This window comes from Diabrotica undecimpunctata, chromosome 6, assembly GCF_040954645.1.
Source record: "Diabrotica undecimpunctata isolate CICGRU chromosome 6, icDiaUnde3, whole genome shotgun sequence".
Lineage (NCBI taxonomy): Eukaryota > Metazoa > Arthropoda > Insecta > Coleoptera > Chrysomelidae > Diabrotica > Diabrotica undecimpunctata.
The window spans coordinates 16,149,868-16,165,434 of NC_092808.1; the positions used below are offsets into that span (position 1 = coordinate 16,149,868).

The window sequence follows — 15,567 nt, forward strand, 5'->3', positions numbered from 1 at the left end:
AGGAAGTCCTGGAGAAGAACTGATAGAAGTAACTACCTACAAAATAAAGTTTAGAAAGCTAGCAAGGAGTGTGAATTATTATTAAATTATTATACTGTGGAATACCAGACAGAGCAACGATTATAATAGAGATAGGATAGGAATATAATACGGCAAGAATACAAAGCGTGTAGCACTCTCTGATAAAACTCGTCAGGAAATTCGCTTCCAACAGTATTTATAAAGGTTACAGAAAAAAATAGATCTTTTACTTCAGAGATTCTAACGAGTATCGTCTTTAAAATACATTTCTTGACTCACATGATCAAATCACCAAGGGATTTGATCATATGAATTGTAAGTTTTTATATGAGCTATATTTGATAGGATATTGATTTTTGCTGGTGAACAGTATTTTCTATTTCAGAGGATCTTACGTAAAATTATTTTCTCTGTAGTCACAAGACTGTTATGTGGTTTGCGTTTAAGTAAAGCATAGTTATTGAAACAATATTCGACTATCGATCTTATAAATAATTTATATGTTTTAAGGAGTTTTTGAGTCAATGACACCGAATTTTCCACGTAACTGTACAATGAATTCGCTTCGTTTTCTTAACCCGTCAAGGGTGATATATTTTTAGACAGTCAAAAGCAGGTTATGTGAGAAAAGAATAAGGGGAAAGTATGTACGAAAATGTATATGCCCCAATAGAACATTATACCTCGTTATACTTTGTTAATTACTGGGAATTAGTTATCATGAATCATCGATCCTTAGGCATATTTGTTTTTATTAAATATCTAATAATTAAGATTTGTATACTACAAAAAATTATTATTACAATAAATGATCTCAGTGACCACCAACTGCACGTATACACACATTCATTCGATGAACCCAATTATTCTTAATATCATAAGTATTTAAATTATGTGGGATTATTTCAGCAGCATCAAAAATTCGTTGTCACAATTGAACTTTTGTTTCAGTTTCATCCTGGTTGTCGTATGCTAATGATTTTAGATATCCCCAAAAATAAAAATCCATAACATTGCATTCCAGAGTTCTGGTTAGCCACAGAACGTGTCCATTTCTACCAACCCAACGACGAGGAAAAGGGTCAAAGAAATTTTTAATATGTTATAAAATGTGCTGCGGTCCCGTCATGAAAAAATCACATTTCACAACGTATTCGTAGAGGTACGTCTTCACAAAGTATTGGTATAACATAAATTTATACTTTTAATAATATATAATGATAAACTTCTCACAAAGGCGCAAAAGCACCACCCACGTAGAGAGAACAACATTATCGCAGTATCAATGGGAAAGAAGACTTATGCACATAGGTGAGCAACTGGATATCATTTAAGAGACATCTACTTTACATCGAGCAATTTGCGCAGTAGATGATACAACGCCGCCTGAACTGAGGGAACAAGAAATGCACATAAACCACCTGACTAAGCGAGAAAAAATGCGCACCTAGATGAGGAAATCTCTGCATGGGCGACATCTCAACAAGATCAGCCAAGAATATGTCGACAATACAGCGTCGAACTATTGGTAGACATCAGGAAAGATGTTTGCAGAGACTGAGGGTTTCCTACTTGCCATTCAGGATCAGGTTATTCCAACTAAAAATTACCTGAAATATATTGTTCAAGATCTCAAGTCCAAAATAGCAAATGTCGATATGGATGCCAAGCCCAAGAAACCATCCAACATCTTACCGGTGGCTACCAGGCGTTTGTCGGTACTGATTATAAAGAACGCCATGACTCAGTAGGAAAGGTTGTCCACCAAGAACTAGCTGACGAACTGGGACTTCTCCAAACTAACCATCTTTCTCATAATCAATACGTCTCTGACAGAATGCTTGAAAATGACAACTAGAAGTTATACTGAAACCCCAGTGTGATCACAGACCAACCAGTGGCACATAATAGACCGGCTCTCATACTAGTTAATAAACTAATAAACTTACTAGGCAATACCTAACACCAATAATTTACGTGACACAACGAAAAGATCACCTAATATCATTATCTATTTTTTTTTCTACTACTGGTCCCAAAAACCTCATACAGAACATAAAACAGCTAGGTCTAAATGAACATTTCTATAAGGTCGTGCAGAAAGCTGTACTACTCGTGACGTCCAGATGTATACGAAAATTTTTGGGAGATACTCCAGCATACCAAGTCACCTACGATTTGATAACACGGAAAGAGTCACACCGGAGCTCATTCCTTTTGATACCGTAGGTATCTGGGATAGATCAATTGTGAAAGTTAAACACACCATTTCTCGTAAAACAAGCTTCATCTGCACACAACACAAAAAGGAAATTAGAGTTCTCTGGCAATTTTGTTTCGAAATCGTCTACAAATCCTTAATCTTCGAGGTAAATCACCTTGGTGTAAATCTTGTACTCGTTGGTAATGGTAAGGATGTAATAGTTGTTCCGTAAATGTCTTATGAACAATATTTTTAAAAATGCCAACCATTCTAGTCACAGATCGGGTACTTACTCTTGGATTATGACTGACTACTGAATTGAACGGAAATGGTTTATTAAAAAATAAGGCATTGGCTCGACGAATATCCTTTAATAATAATAAATCCTTTCCTCAGGTAGCTGTAGTTTCCTCTGTGGCTGGTTGTAGAATCACCAGGCTGGAATTCAGCTTGTGACTCTTATGACAGTAGTGCCTATACAACTGTGCTGAATTGGCGCTGCACTAATTCTTGTACTGTTAAGCTACTTTCAAGACCTTGACTTTTACAAAGCTGTCTTCCGCACGAAGGAAGGTTTTGCAAAATTGGTAATGAAGAATAGGACAGTCAATTGTATAGACTATATGTAAATATGAAAGCCAATCCGGAATATTGCTGAACTCCCGCCTTTGAAAGGGATCAAGTCACCTAGGAACTCCTTTCAAATTTACTGCTCTCCACAAAATCTCTTAAGGCACTCTAGAAAAGTCAATAAGTAGTTCTTTACAATAAGCCGTTTATTCCGTAGCTCACGTCCAACAAGTTTGGTGAACATAAATGTGTTTATTACCTTTTATAGTGTTGTTAAACCAGCTAGAACAGTATATTTACATCATACAATAGATACTGCTTGTGATTTATACAAAAAGATCGTGATAACTTACTGGTTCATAAAAAGTTTTATTATTTCATATTCAGATCCCGTTAAATCTTTGAACTAAAAATACTCGATAGGTAACTGTTCTTCGCCAGATGATACATACATTCATCCAATGACACACTTATAGAGAATTTTATTTAGAACATCTTTTATTGCTAATAACTCAAAAGATTCTAAAAATATTTTTGGTAAATAATAATAATGTAAATTAATTCAAGTAGCAATGAACAGTTAACTTCTTTTTTAATTTACGTTCAAGGTCGGTTTTACTACACGGTTATTATAAATGAATGAGTAGTTTTAAGATAGATATTTTAATGACTCACTTTATAAATAGATATATATCTGATATTTAAATGATAATCTTAAAATACAAAATCGTAAAGCATGAATTTTGTATTACTAAAATAAGAAATTTAGTACTTAGTATTATAAAAACTGTCCTGGTGGGACAGTCATATAAATTCCTTGGTATTGATAATTTTTCAGCTCTCATACAAAAGGGAAACGATTTGCTTAAATGACACCTTGGTGAAATTTTCAAAGCCAGTTTGGCATTTTTTATTTAATTTTTCTAAAAATGCTAAAAGCGTACTCCAGTTTATATTTATGTTAAAATATCATCTATTTCACGTAAAAATCTTGAATGACAAATCTTTGAAGACTTATTTTTTGCTTATAAAACGTTCCTTATAAATTTTTGGAAAAAAATATTTCAAATAATCGTTATAGTTATAGATAGAACAAGTTCTTTGCCCTATGAGTTTCTAAATTAAAATACATAAACAATTAAGCGAAATAATTGCAATAACCTTTTTTGTGGTAATTTATAAATTGTCTTTTGAATGACGCCATGTAATATAACTTCTAGAAATTATGGCAAGTCATCATATAATAATCACATTGCTATGAATTTTCTGACGTTTATTCTCAAGTTAAAGTTGATTTCATGTAGCCAAATAAGCTATCTTCCAATAAAGTCGTTCCAGGAACGCAACTCAAAATATTGACATCATGTTAAAGTCATCTACTTTAAAATATATAATAATAGATGTCTGAATTGTCAATATGGATAAAATTAAATTATTGGAAGAATGCTTTACCAAGTAACAAAAACAAAATTTGTTTAATTTATTAATGTTTTATATTTTAAAAACGACTTCCGAAGTGGAAACCGAAACGTCAAAGAAACTTATTTTAAAGTAAAATTGTAGCTTATTCCCAGTAAAAATAGAAAATTGCCTTAATATACCAGAAGAAAATAGCTTGAGAACAATATTAAGTGTAACACGTAATTTTTAATACAAGTAATGGTGATTTCATTGATGGTTGCTTTACTGAAATCAAAGCAAAAATAGGCGGAGGCTATCCACAAGGAGGAGTTCTGTCCCCTCTACTTTGGGCAACCTTAATAGATGATCTCCTCAGAAGTCTGTCCACAGAAGGCTTTTATTGTCTAGGATATGGATATAGCAATCGTTGTCAGGGGTAGGTTTGCTCAGGTGGTGTCTGAGAGAATGTAAGTAGCCCTAAATATAGTTGACGACTGGTGTAAACAAGAGAGACTGGTAGTCAATGCTCAGAAAACACAAATCGTCAACTTCACCAAAAAACAGCACTACAAGGCTTCAAACCACCGGTGCTGGGAAGAACAGAGATTTCATTTGCCAAAGAAACCAAATACCTTGGGGTATATTTTGATCATAGGCTTACATGGAATACTCACATTCTGAAAACCACACAGAAAGCTACTATGTACCTGAGCAGATGTAGAAGAATGTGCGGTAAGAATTGGGGACTTAACCTCAAAATGACTCTATGGTTATACACAAGGGTTATTAGAACCATGATAACCTTTGGCTCGGTGACGTGGTGGACAAAGACTCAGCAATTGGAAGCAATAAGGCTGCTAGGTAATACACAAAGGCTAGCATGCCTGTGTATTTAGGGGGCCATAAAACAACTACTACTGCATCGTTGAAAGTCCTGTTGAATCTACCACCACTTTATAACTTTATACAGGGCGAAGCCAGATCAGTGATGCACAGATTAATCCATATTCAGCGACATATAAGCCAGATGCATGGTACTGACAACAGAAAGCTAATCGAGGAGCCGAGAGCCGATATTGTGATGGAGAAACCTATCGATGCAACAGCTACGAGATATAGATTTAACAATAAGTTCACAATTAAGATACCAGGCAGGGAAGACTAAAATAAAGGTGTACCCAAACAAGCTGCTGCTACCTGGTACACGGATGACTCAAAAACATCGGAAGGTATGGGAGCCGGCATAGTAGGTACAAATCAAGGGATACATTTCCCGGTAAGTCTATCTAAGGATGTGATAGTTTTCCAGGCGGAAATAACTGCAATCCATCACTGCGTGGAAGAAATAGAAAGGCAGGAAAGACCATTCTGTTCAGTTGCCATCTTCACAGATAGTCAGGCAGCGCTTAAGGCACTCAATTCTGTAGAGGTCAATTTTATATAGTATGGTATTGCGTGCGTGCCCTAAATAAACTAGGAGACCGTAGCAAGATTACGGTAGCCTAGGTACCGGGGCACGAGGGTCCTAAGAACAATGAAAAAGCAGATGAAATGGCCAAACAAGGCTCATCAATGCCATTCATTGGACCGGAACCCTTCTACGGCGTTGCAAAGTCAGTAACAAGAACGGCTACAACAAAGTGGGTAGCTCACAAATCTCTGGGAAGGTGGAGGAATTCACCAGGACAAAGGCAGGGGAAAAAGTTCATTACAGAACATTTACCAAAATTTACGGGAGACCTAATAAGAAAAGAACAGGAAAACAGTCAAAGCCATAGTAGGTCTTCTAACAGGGCACTGAAAAAGTATTTGAAGCTGATGGGATTATCAGATGATGACCTGTGCAAATTCTTTAACCACGAAGAAGAAACAGCAGAGCACATTTTATGTCAGTGTGACAGTCTGGCAAATGTGCGGTTCTTTGCATTAGGAGAAGAAAATCCACCGGCAAATAGCTACATGAAAGGTACAGTCTCTAAGCTACTAGACTTTATTAAAAGGGTCAGGCTAGAGAATGTTATCTAGAACTAGAGGACCACAATAGATCTAAAAAGGTCGCAGTGGAATAGGCCGAAAGGCCACCTCTCTTGATCTTATCTAATCTAAATGGTGATTTCATCCCATATAGAATAATATACTAATGATCCTTTGCTCGTCTAATAGAATTTAAGTCATTATGGTATCGAAAAGTTTATAGAAACGATTGAGAGACCTGATGGCACAGGTTGTGCCTTTGTAATAGTACCCAATTAGATACAAAAAATGGTTACATAAACATATATCTATGTTTACAGTTTAATCTATGACAATACAAAAGCACTGTAATACGTAGGTACAACAGAAAAATTACCAGAATCCTATTATACTTACAGATTCATTTTTAGTTTAAAACAATTTAAAGCCCAATCCAAATACATTCAATCATATGATTTTTAAAATTCAAAATTTACTAAAAAATTTACAAGATCACAATAAAAATAACTTTTCTGGGTAAAATCACATGCAGGTACAACAGATTCCAATGAAATCGCATATAAAATTGCGAAGGAAATGACTTAAACGGGAGAAGAAATATATTGTGAGTTAACAATTAAAAAGCAAATAAATTTATCAAAACAAAAAATGTTAAAGAAGTAAGAATACTTATGACAAGAGTACTGTTTTGCAAATCTAACTTCATACACAAAAGTAGAAACTAAGTTAAGCAGAAAACCTTGATGCAGTAAATATGATTACAACTATAGGAATATAACCACTGTCAGTAGAATGAAGTTTGGTCACGCATGTTATTCAGTACATTTAGATAAAATCAAAATACTCCTTTGCGAGGTTTGTAACATAATTGAAGATCTGGAACACATTTTTCCTAAATATTCATACCAATACTATCTGAGGTCTATCTTTTGTTGTTAATGAAAATGCCCTTATTGACACCTGGACTAGAAGAGTGTAATTCCCGTTAAATTTTTGGCTGTGTGGGAATCCACCTATATTTAGATTTGAATAAAATTTCGTTATTTTACTAATTAAATCCAAATCAAATTAAATGTTTGTTCCATGTTATGGGTATCATTTATTTATACCTTATTCAAAATTTTAGAAGAAATATAAATAATACCTACAGACTTACTACATAATAGCTTATTAATTAAAATGATAAATAAAACAATATATGTGATAACGGTGTTAAAAATGTTTTGAACAATACTGACGGCGACATAATTATCGATAACTCTCTAAGACGACGACAAGATAATTAATTATGTATTGTGCGGATGAGTCAATGCTTTATTAGCAAGACTGCATTTATACGATAACCATTAGTGTCATAAAAAATACTAACAATTCATTCACACCATGTTTACATCCTCTTTTAGTTCTAATGGATCTGCTTCCGCTTTCAAAGTAATTATAATTGTTTACGAGACGAGCGGCATTGTGGTTTTTAACATAAAAGACTATTTATCTTCTAAAATTAGATAGTTTTAAAAGTTTACATATAAAATTATCAAATATGTTTTTATAGTGCTTCTATAATAATAATCTACCGCATATACACCAAGTGGCGAATTTCGAAGTTGTAGACAGATTTTTATACTATACTTTAGGGCTTCCCAAACTGTGCGTCGCGACGTCATGGGGCGTCACTGTGTTGTCCCAGTGGCGTCGCGTGTCAGCGCGTACTTTTAATAGAGAAAATATATTTATTTGATTTTAAATGAGTATAAAATATATATGTATTAATAAATAAATCAAATTAAAAATGTAACATCAAGTCGATAGACCCTTGAATTATCCGAAATTATTAAAAAAATTGTGCACTCCGAAAATTATCAGAAATTATCCGAAAATCGGATAATTATTCGGACTTTGGTAGTACTTGAGTCAAGGGAGCGCCGGCCGGGCCCGGGCGCATTCTGTTTCGACGGTCGGCTCCCCTCCCCGTGCTCCCTTCTGTTGCGCGTGTTATGTCATTTAGTCAAGCTTTTGTTTTGTATTATTACGCACGCGGAGTTTTCTCCGCGTGCGTAAATGGAGATGTGCTATCAACAACGGATACTTATATTCAAAAGAAAATAAGTTAAGAATCAGGCGAGAGCAGTAAGGTTAATTTAAGTAAAAAGAAGAAATATAGGAAATATTTTATGACGACCAATATTTGGTTTTACCTGCGTTACTAAAGGAAATGAAGAACTTCCATAATGTGTTGTTTGTCACAAAGTGTTGACATCTGAAAGTATGCTTCCTAATAAACTAAAACTGCATTTGGAATCAACTCACAGTCATGACAAGCTAAGCCAAGAGACTTTTTTGTAAGAGAGCTAAAACATCAGACCACCGCTTTGGTTTCAAGGGCATCAATTCCTACCAAAGCATTGCTAGCCTTTTACATTGTAGCTTACCGTGTTGCCAAATGTAAGAAATCACATACGAGCTCTGAGGAAGTGATCTTACCTGCAGCGGTTGATATGGTAACAGTGATGATTGGAGAATCGGCAGCTAAAGAAATAAAAAATGTACTTCTTTCAAATTGTGGGAAAACTATCAGGTTTATTTGCTATTCAACTGGACAAGACGACTGATGGTAATGATGATTCTCAATTGATATGTTATGTACGGTACATACAAGAAACAAATATATGTGACGATTTGTTATTTTGCAGAAAAATATGTGAAGGTTGTAAAGCTACTGATTTATTCGAGATTTGAAACTCATATATGACTGAAAATAATATTAACTGGGATAACTATGTAGGCGCGTGTACGAATGGTGCCCGAGCGATGTCTGAACGGTATGGAGGACTACAAGCTGTCATTAAATAAATTGTCATGTATTTAAATAAGTTGTTAGCTTATATGTTTTCTATGTATTATGAATTCTAGTTCATCACTTAAAGTGTTATTCTCTAAAATGAAATAGGTGTCCTGATTTAAGAGTAATTTGGGCATGTCTTCTTCGTCTTATTTCGCTGCGACCAATGATGTCCCATTTGACTGTTTTCAGCTCTTCCCCCAATTTCATCATCTTCTGGTCCCATATAAGAGCTCTTATACTACTGTTTTTATACTTTACGTCAATGCAAGTCTGAATTTTTAAACAAATTATATTAAATTTAAAATAAAATTAAATTGAGATATTTCTACCACGCTTCTTAGACATTTCTAAATATTGAACATTGCAAAAACATATTAAGCGTTTACTTCTCTCCCAAAGCAAATTATCAACAACATCATAAAAATTACACGGGCCAGAAATTTCATAATGTTTTTCCTTTTCCTCTCAAGCTTGACACTTTAATGATTATTATGTTGTTGAAGTTTCATGTGTTTCCAACTTCTCGCAATTGTATTATATTTAAATATTTTCATACAGCGTAAACAAATAACTGTTATTAAAAAGTTTCTCTCCGTAAAATTACGTTCTTAACATTAAATGATCGCTTGTTTGGAGTATTTAACAAGCAATTTCTCTGTTTATATGGAAAGATTCGAATCAAATGCACATTTAAAGAGATAGTGCAGTCTTCTTCGCTTAATTATCTACAATAAGAAACATAATAGGCGTGTTATTAATCCAAGTTTCAATTAAAAAGCACATGCCTACAAAAACCTTACATGATCGCGCCTTTTACTTAAAGGGCATAGAGACGAAATAGCGAACAAGACATGCGAAGCTTCCAATGGAGTTATCTCTACTAAATAAATGTTTCTCTTTAACCTCAAGCTGATTTATTATAGTCCAAGCTGTAAAGAAAAAAGTGCATTAATTAGCGAATTTTTGAAAACAGCACAGGGGTCTGTGAGGCCCAGATTTTATTTTACACAATACATTAGAAAATATTAAAATAAAACTATTTGATATATGTGCATTCTTTTTTTTATTTCAATGTTAATTCATCTTAATCATTTTAAATCCAATGATAAAATAAACATCTTTAAGAAAATGCAAAAAAAAAGTTAACAAAAATGTACTTCTCTTACATTTTTAATAAACAAAATTCTAATCCTAATTTCAATTTTTATTGCAGTCTTCGCAAATCGGTTTAACATGCTCTAAGCATAGCCGATTTTACGATTTGTACAATAGGCGCAACGACCTCGTGTGTACTCCGCTTAATTTTTGGGCGATATTTCTGATATCCTTTTGTAAATGGGGGTCTCTTGCTCTGGTTAGCATGTTCTCTCTTGTCAAAGCTATGCCAATTGATTTCGGAACCAATCTTCGTTCCGAAATTAGGTCGTTTTCTTTTGCATTACATTTAAATATGACGTGAGAGTTTATGCCGGCAATGTTGAGTAAATTATAAAAAATGACCATTGGCCATCTTTGGGTGTTTCTGCCTTCGTTATAAGCCGCACATTTCTGATCAACTCAGTCAACGCGCGATTTTTTAACATTATAAAAAGTAATAATATCTGCAGAATCTTCCTCAATCGAGTCATTATAGTGAAAGGATGATAACAGCGTCACGACTTTTTTTCTTTGGGATATACGACACCAAAGTAAGGGATTTGGAAAATGACATAGACGAATACTGTGGTCTGCTGAAATCAAGAAGTTCCTTTGGAATCTCCCTTTTATTTTTTCGAATTGTTCCAACAATTGTAATTTTGTGCTGCTCCAGCATGCTTTTTACAATTTCGTAACTTGTAATCCAATTATCCATGGTTATATTTCTAGACAATCCAAACACAGGCTCACATATTCTTTCCACTAAATCGGTGGTTTTAGTACTAAAGCGATATGGCCCTGAAAGCTGAGCTCCAACGTATACTTCCATATTTATCGTGTAAAAATATTTGGCGTCCACTAAGGAAAATACTTTTAGGCCATATTTGGCTTTTATTAAGATGTACATGCGGAATCCGCAACGTCCACGGAATGCAAAAAGCATCTCGTCTAATGTTACGTAAGATCCAGGAACCTAATTAAGTTTTCAAATTGGCCATTTCTGATTAAATTGGTCAAAACGTTTCTTATTGATGCAAGTTTGTCTATGGTTCTTCTTTTTTCTCTAGTATTTACGTCATCAAAACGCATGCAACGTAGCAAGAATACAAATCGCCTATGAGCCATAGTAACTCGAAACACCTCTTCGTCTGTTCCATCAGTAGCCCAAAATTCTTTGCAATTTCGGCGGCTTACTTTGAAAACCCCAGCTTGGTATAATAAACCAATTAACGCCTTTATTTCCACAGTATCTGTAGGTCTGGCTTTATTCGGATCTGCATAATTGTTTTTAAGTTTAGAAATGAATATGTTTGTGTTCTGTACAATTGTTTCGAGAATATTTTCATCAATAAAACATTTCCAACACTCTAAAGGATCAACAGCTTGACGAGCATTTCCTTGTGAACCTGGTGAGTATGAAATTAAATTACTTTTTGTTCGAACATTTTTGGAGGCGCATGTTTTCTCCAGGATACCCCATCTTTTGCATTATAAAAGAGCCGCCGGTTTTCCGTATTTGTTTCAAAATATTGTGAAATTGCAGGCTCCTGCCCCATTCCTTCCTTCAATTCTGTTTCCAATTCTTACTCCCATTCTTCTTCTGTGTCTGTGTTGTGGTCACTTTCTTCACATCTGTCTGATTCTGGCTCGCTTTTCAAATCAACATTTTCTTCTTCTACTTCATCATAGGACTGTTGTAATATTCGGATTTCTCTCACATAAGGATCCATCCATTCATGTTCCTAGCTAGAAGAGTACCGTTATTTTCGATATCGTTAGAATCTTTTTACCTTCTTAGAAATCCTATCATTTTTAAGTGGGACATGAAAGATAGATCCTTTCGGATTAAGTTCTCTCAGAAAATTCTTATAACGTGCCTTCGACGATATTTATCAAATGTATCAAAAAGAAATCCCCTGAAACCGGAATACATCCTCGATTTAAACCTGAATCACTAGCTTTGTTCATAGTATCTCCAATTACATTTTTATATGAGCATGATTTTATATTTTCAAGACTTTGACAAAAATAGTCTTTGACCAGTGTTTGCACCAAACTCTTCAGTTTGAGCAGAGCAATAAAATAAAAATATTCAACAATCATCGGTAACATAAAAAAATTATAACCAACAATTTGGAGTTGCACACACTTGAATGTTACTCCAAGCATTGCCCGTCATATTGCTGTGCTGGATTAAAAAATTCACTAATTAACGCTCAAATTCACTGATTTTTGTCTGTACAGCTTGGACTATTAAGATAATGTTCAGGGAATCTATTACGAAATTTTAGTTTAAACACAGAAAATAATCTAATATATTACCTAGCATTTACTGACAATCACTACCAGCACAAAGCATCGACTGTGGCAAATGTGTTCGTACCAAAATATCTAATAAACTGTCCAAAAAAAAACGAAAACATGTGAAATTACAAATAAGACTGTTATCTTAACTGGATTATTTGGCAGAAAAATTTTTATTAATCATTAAAATTTCTTAACCTGCCGTGCATTAATTATATTTAACCACAATGTTTCTCTTTTCAGCACCGATGCCGTAATGCCGATGATCCCCTTAGGCCTCAAAGAAACAAAAGAAATCGACTTCCGAGACCCTTTCAAAGATTTTATTCTAGAACATTACAGCGAAGACGCCAACCACTACGAAGATGCCATTTCCGACTTCATGGACACCAGGCAAGCCATTCGAACCCCTCTCCGAGATTCCTCTGGAATTGCTTTACTCTTTAGGTACTACAACCAACTTTACTTCGTAGAAAGAAGATTCTTTCCGCCCGATAGGTCTCTAGGAATATACTTCGAGTGGTTTGATTCTTTAACTGGTGTGCCATCATGTCAGAGAACGGTTGCTTTCGAAAAAGCGTGCGTTCTGTTTAATATGGGAGCTGTATATACACAAATCGGGGCCAAGCAGGATAGGTCGACGGCCAAAGGTCTAGATGCGGCTGTGGATAGTTTTCTAAGAGCAGCTGGTACGTTTAGGTATATAAACGAGAACTTCACCAACGCTCCATCGATGGATCTGGGTCCAACAATGTTAGAAATGTTTGTACAATTAATGTTGGTGAGTATATTTAAATAAATATTAGTAGATAGCTTAAAACAATAAACAAGAGATACTATAATGTCCTCCTGTAACGATAATTGAGTATATAAATTGTAACGATAAGACTACCAAAGAGAATTGAAATACTATTGTAAAAATAATACCTCAATCAACCATGGGAGCTTATCGTCTATACCTTGCCTAGCTCAGTATCTCAAGGGTGAGTTCGTCTTGTCTTAAACTAGGGATTGAACCTGAGTTCTCAGTTGATAGCAAATAAGACAAATTTTAACCAATCATATTTATTTAAATCAATAAAAAAACAATAATTAACCCTGCCAAAGCTTAACAGTTATAAGTGTTACTTATTGCTTCGATGGGCGGCTTGTGTGTTCTAGCTGTTGGATCCTCCAATTAGAAGTTGTGGCTTCTGGAGAGCTGCAGTCACACGTGGCTGTATGTCCGGACCAATTATTGAACTCCAAATATGCCAATAAAACCAATAAACCAATTAAATTGTCCAGTAAACCAATAAGTTTTATATCTCCAATAAACTAAAAGGATAAGAAACAACATGCATTAGAAACACATCAAAAAGAAAGGTTTAACTTCCTTGCCATCTTACAAAATTACACTTAAACAAATAGCGTATGGCAAGGATAAAATGAAATATGAATGTTACTACTTAGTTAAATTCTGTTAAAGAGTCCTAATGCATATATCAGAAAAAAAAAATGTGCTTTCGAAAGAAAGTAAGGTTACATTGGAAATGCGGTCAGGATTATAGAATAAATATCACAATGAAAGTACTTACCCCAAGAGAAGTTGTAGACCATAAAAATGAGTCTTATAATAATTTTTGCCTTCTTTTATAAATTTCAAAAAGAGGCAAAAAATAATCCCACTACAGAAAAGTTGTTTTGACAGAAAGTGGGAGACTGAATGAAGTTAGCACAGATGTCATAGAATGTTGGTATAGATATCATGAAACTAGCTTGTCAGTCAACACAGAACAGAATAGTCTGCCGAACAAAAGTGAGAGGGCAAATATTTATTCTATGGGACAGAAAGAGAGAAAATAAAGACAGAGGAAGAAGAGAAAAACAGGGGCGCCAACTATTTTTATAAACAAAAAAATAGTAAAAATTAAACTGAAGATAAAGAAATTAATAAATTAATAAAGAAATTAAAATGAAATAATTATTAAAATATAAATTAATAGAGATGTGACGTTTATAACGTTACAAAATATAAAACATGGATACTGCAATAGGTCGTCTATACTTTTCTTTTTAACGTATCGTCGTTTAAGATGCAAAAGCTAGTAACCCACAAAGAGTTTTTTTTCCAGGAGAAAAAAAAAACATTCTCTGTATGTGAAAATCGTTTAACCCAAATAAATAATTATTGAGATAGTTTCGAAACAAATTCAGGTTTCTGCTTTAATCTGGAGCCTTCTAAAAATTTCAAGGCATAGCCAGACGTTGATAAAGATGTTAATACAGACATGGGGAATCTAAAATTTGCATTCCACGACATGTCTCGTCAACTAAGCAGAAATCCGTAACGAATTTGTTTCTTGTACTCATACAGAGTAGATCCGAATAAAATGAAAAAGAGAGAAAAGATTTGATTTCACGTTCAAAGCGTCTATGTATCTGTTGATACGTATTTCGACTTAATAAGTCTCATCAGAACAGTTATTCATAGCCGTTCTTAACTTGAAAAATAATCTTCTCTGTCTTATTAGGAAGCAACAATAAAATGGCTTCGTTATGGACGCAATAGCGACATCTGATAGAAAAATCGGTAAGATAGTTTCGAAACAAATTCAGGTTTCTGCTTTAATCTGGAGCCTTCTAAAAATTGCAAGGCATAGCCAGACGTTGATAAAGATGTTAAAGATGTTTAGAAGGCTCCAGATTAAAGCAGAAACCTGAATTTGTTTCGAAACTATCTTACCGATTTTTCTATCAGATGTCGCTATTGCGTCCATAACGAAGCCATTTTATTGTTGCTTCCTAATAAGACAGAGAAGATTATTTTTCAAGTTAAGAACGGCTATGAATAACTGTTCTGATGAGACTTATTAAGTCGAAATACGTATCAACAGATACATAGACGCTTTGAACGTGAAATCAAATCTTTTCTCTCTTTTTCATTTTATTCGGATCTACTCTGTATGAGTACAAGAAACAAATTCGTTACGGATTTCTGCTTAGTTGACGAGACATGTCGTGGAATGCAAATTTTAGATTCCCCATGTCTGTATTAACATCTTTATCAACGTCTGGCTATGCCTTGCAATTTTTAGAAGGCTCCAGATTAAAGCAGAAACCTGAATTTGTTTCG

General features: G+C 34.4%; 1 protein-coding gene across 4 annotated transcripts in view; it reads left to right on the forward strand.

The window, feature by feature from the left end:
* Positions 1 to 15,567, forward strand: part of Rhp (GTP-Rho-binding protein rhophilin) — a 324,144-nt gene that overhangs the window by 297,094 nt on the left and 11,483 nt on the right. For all 4 annotated transcript variants that reach the window (XM_072534289.1, XM_072534291.1, XM_072534290.1 and 1 more), the window contains one exon: positions 12,696 to 13,233. In XM_072534289.1, the coding sequence (XP_072390390.1) occupies positions 12,696 to 13,233 (538 nt within the window). The remainder of the gene's footprint in view (positions 1 to 12,695; positions 13,234 to 15,567) is intronic.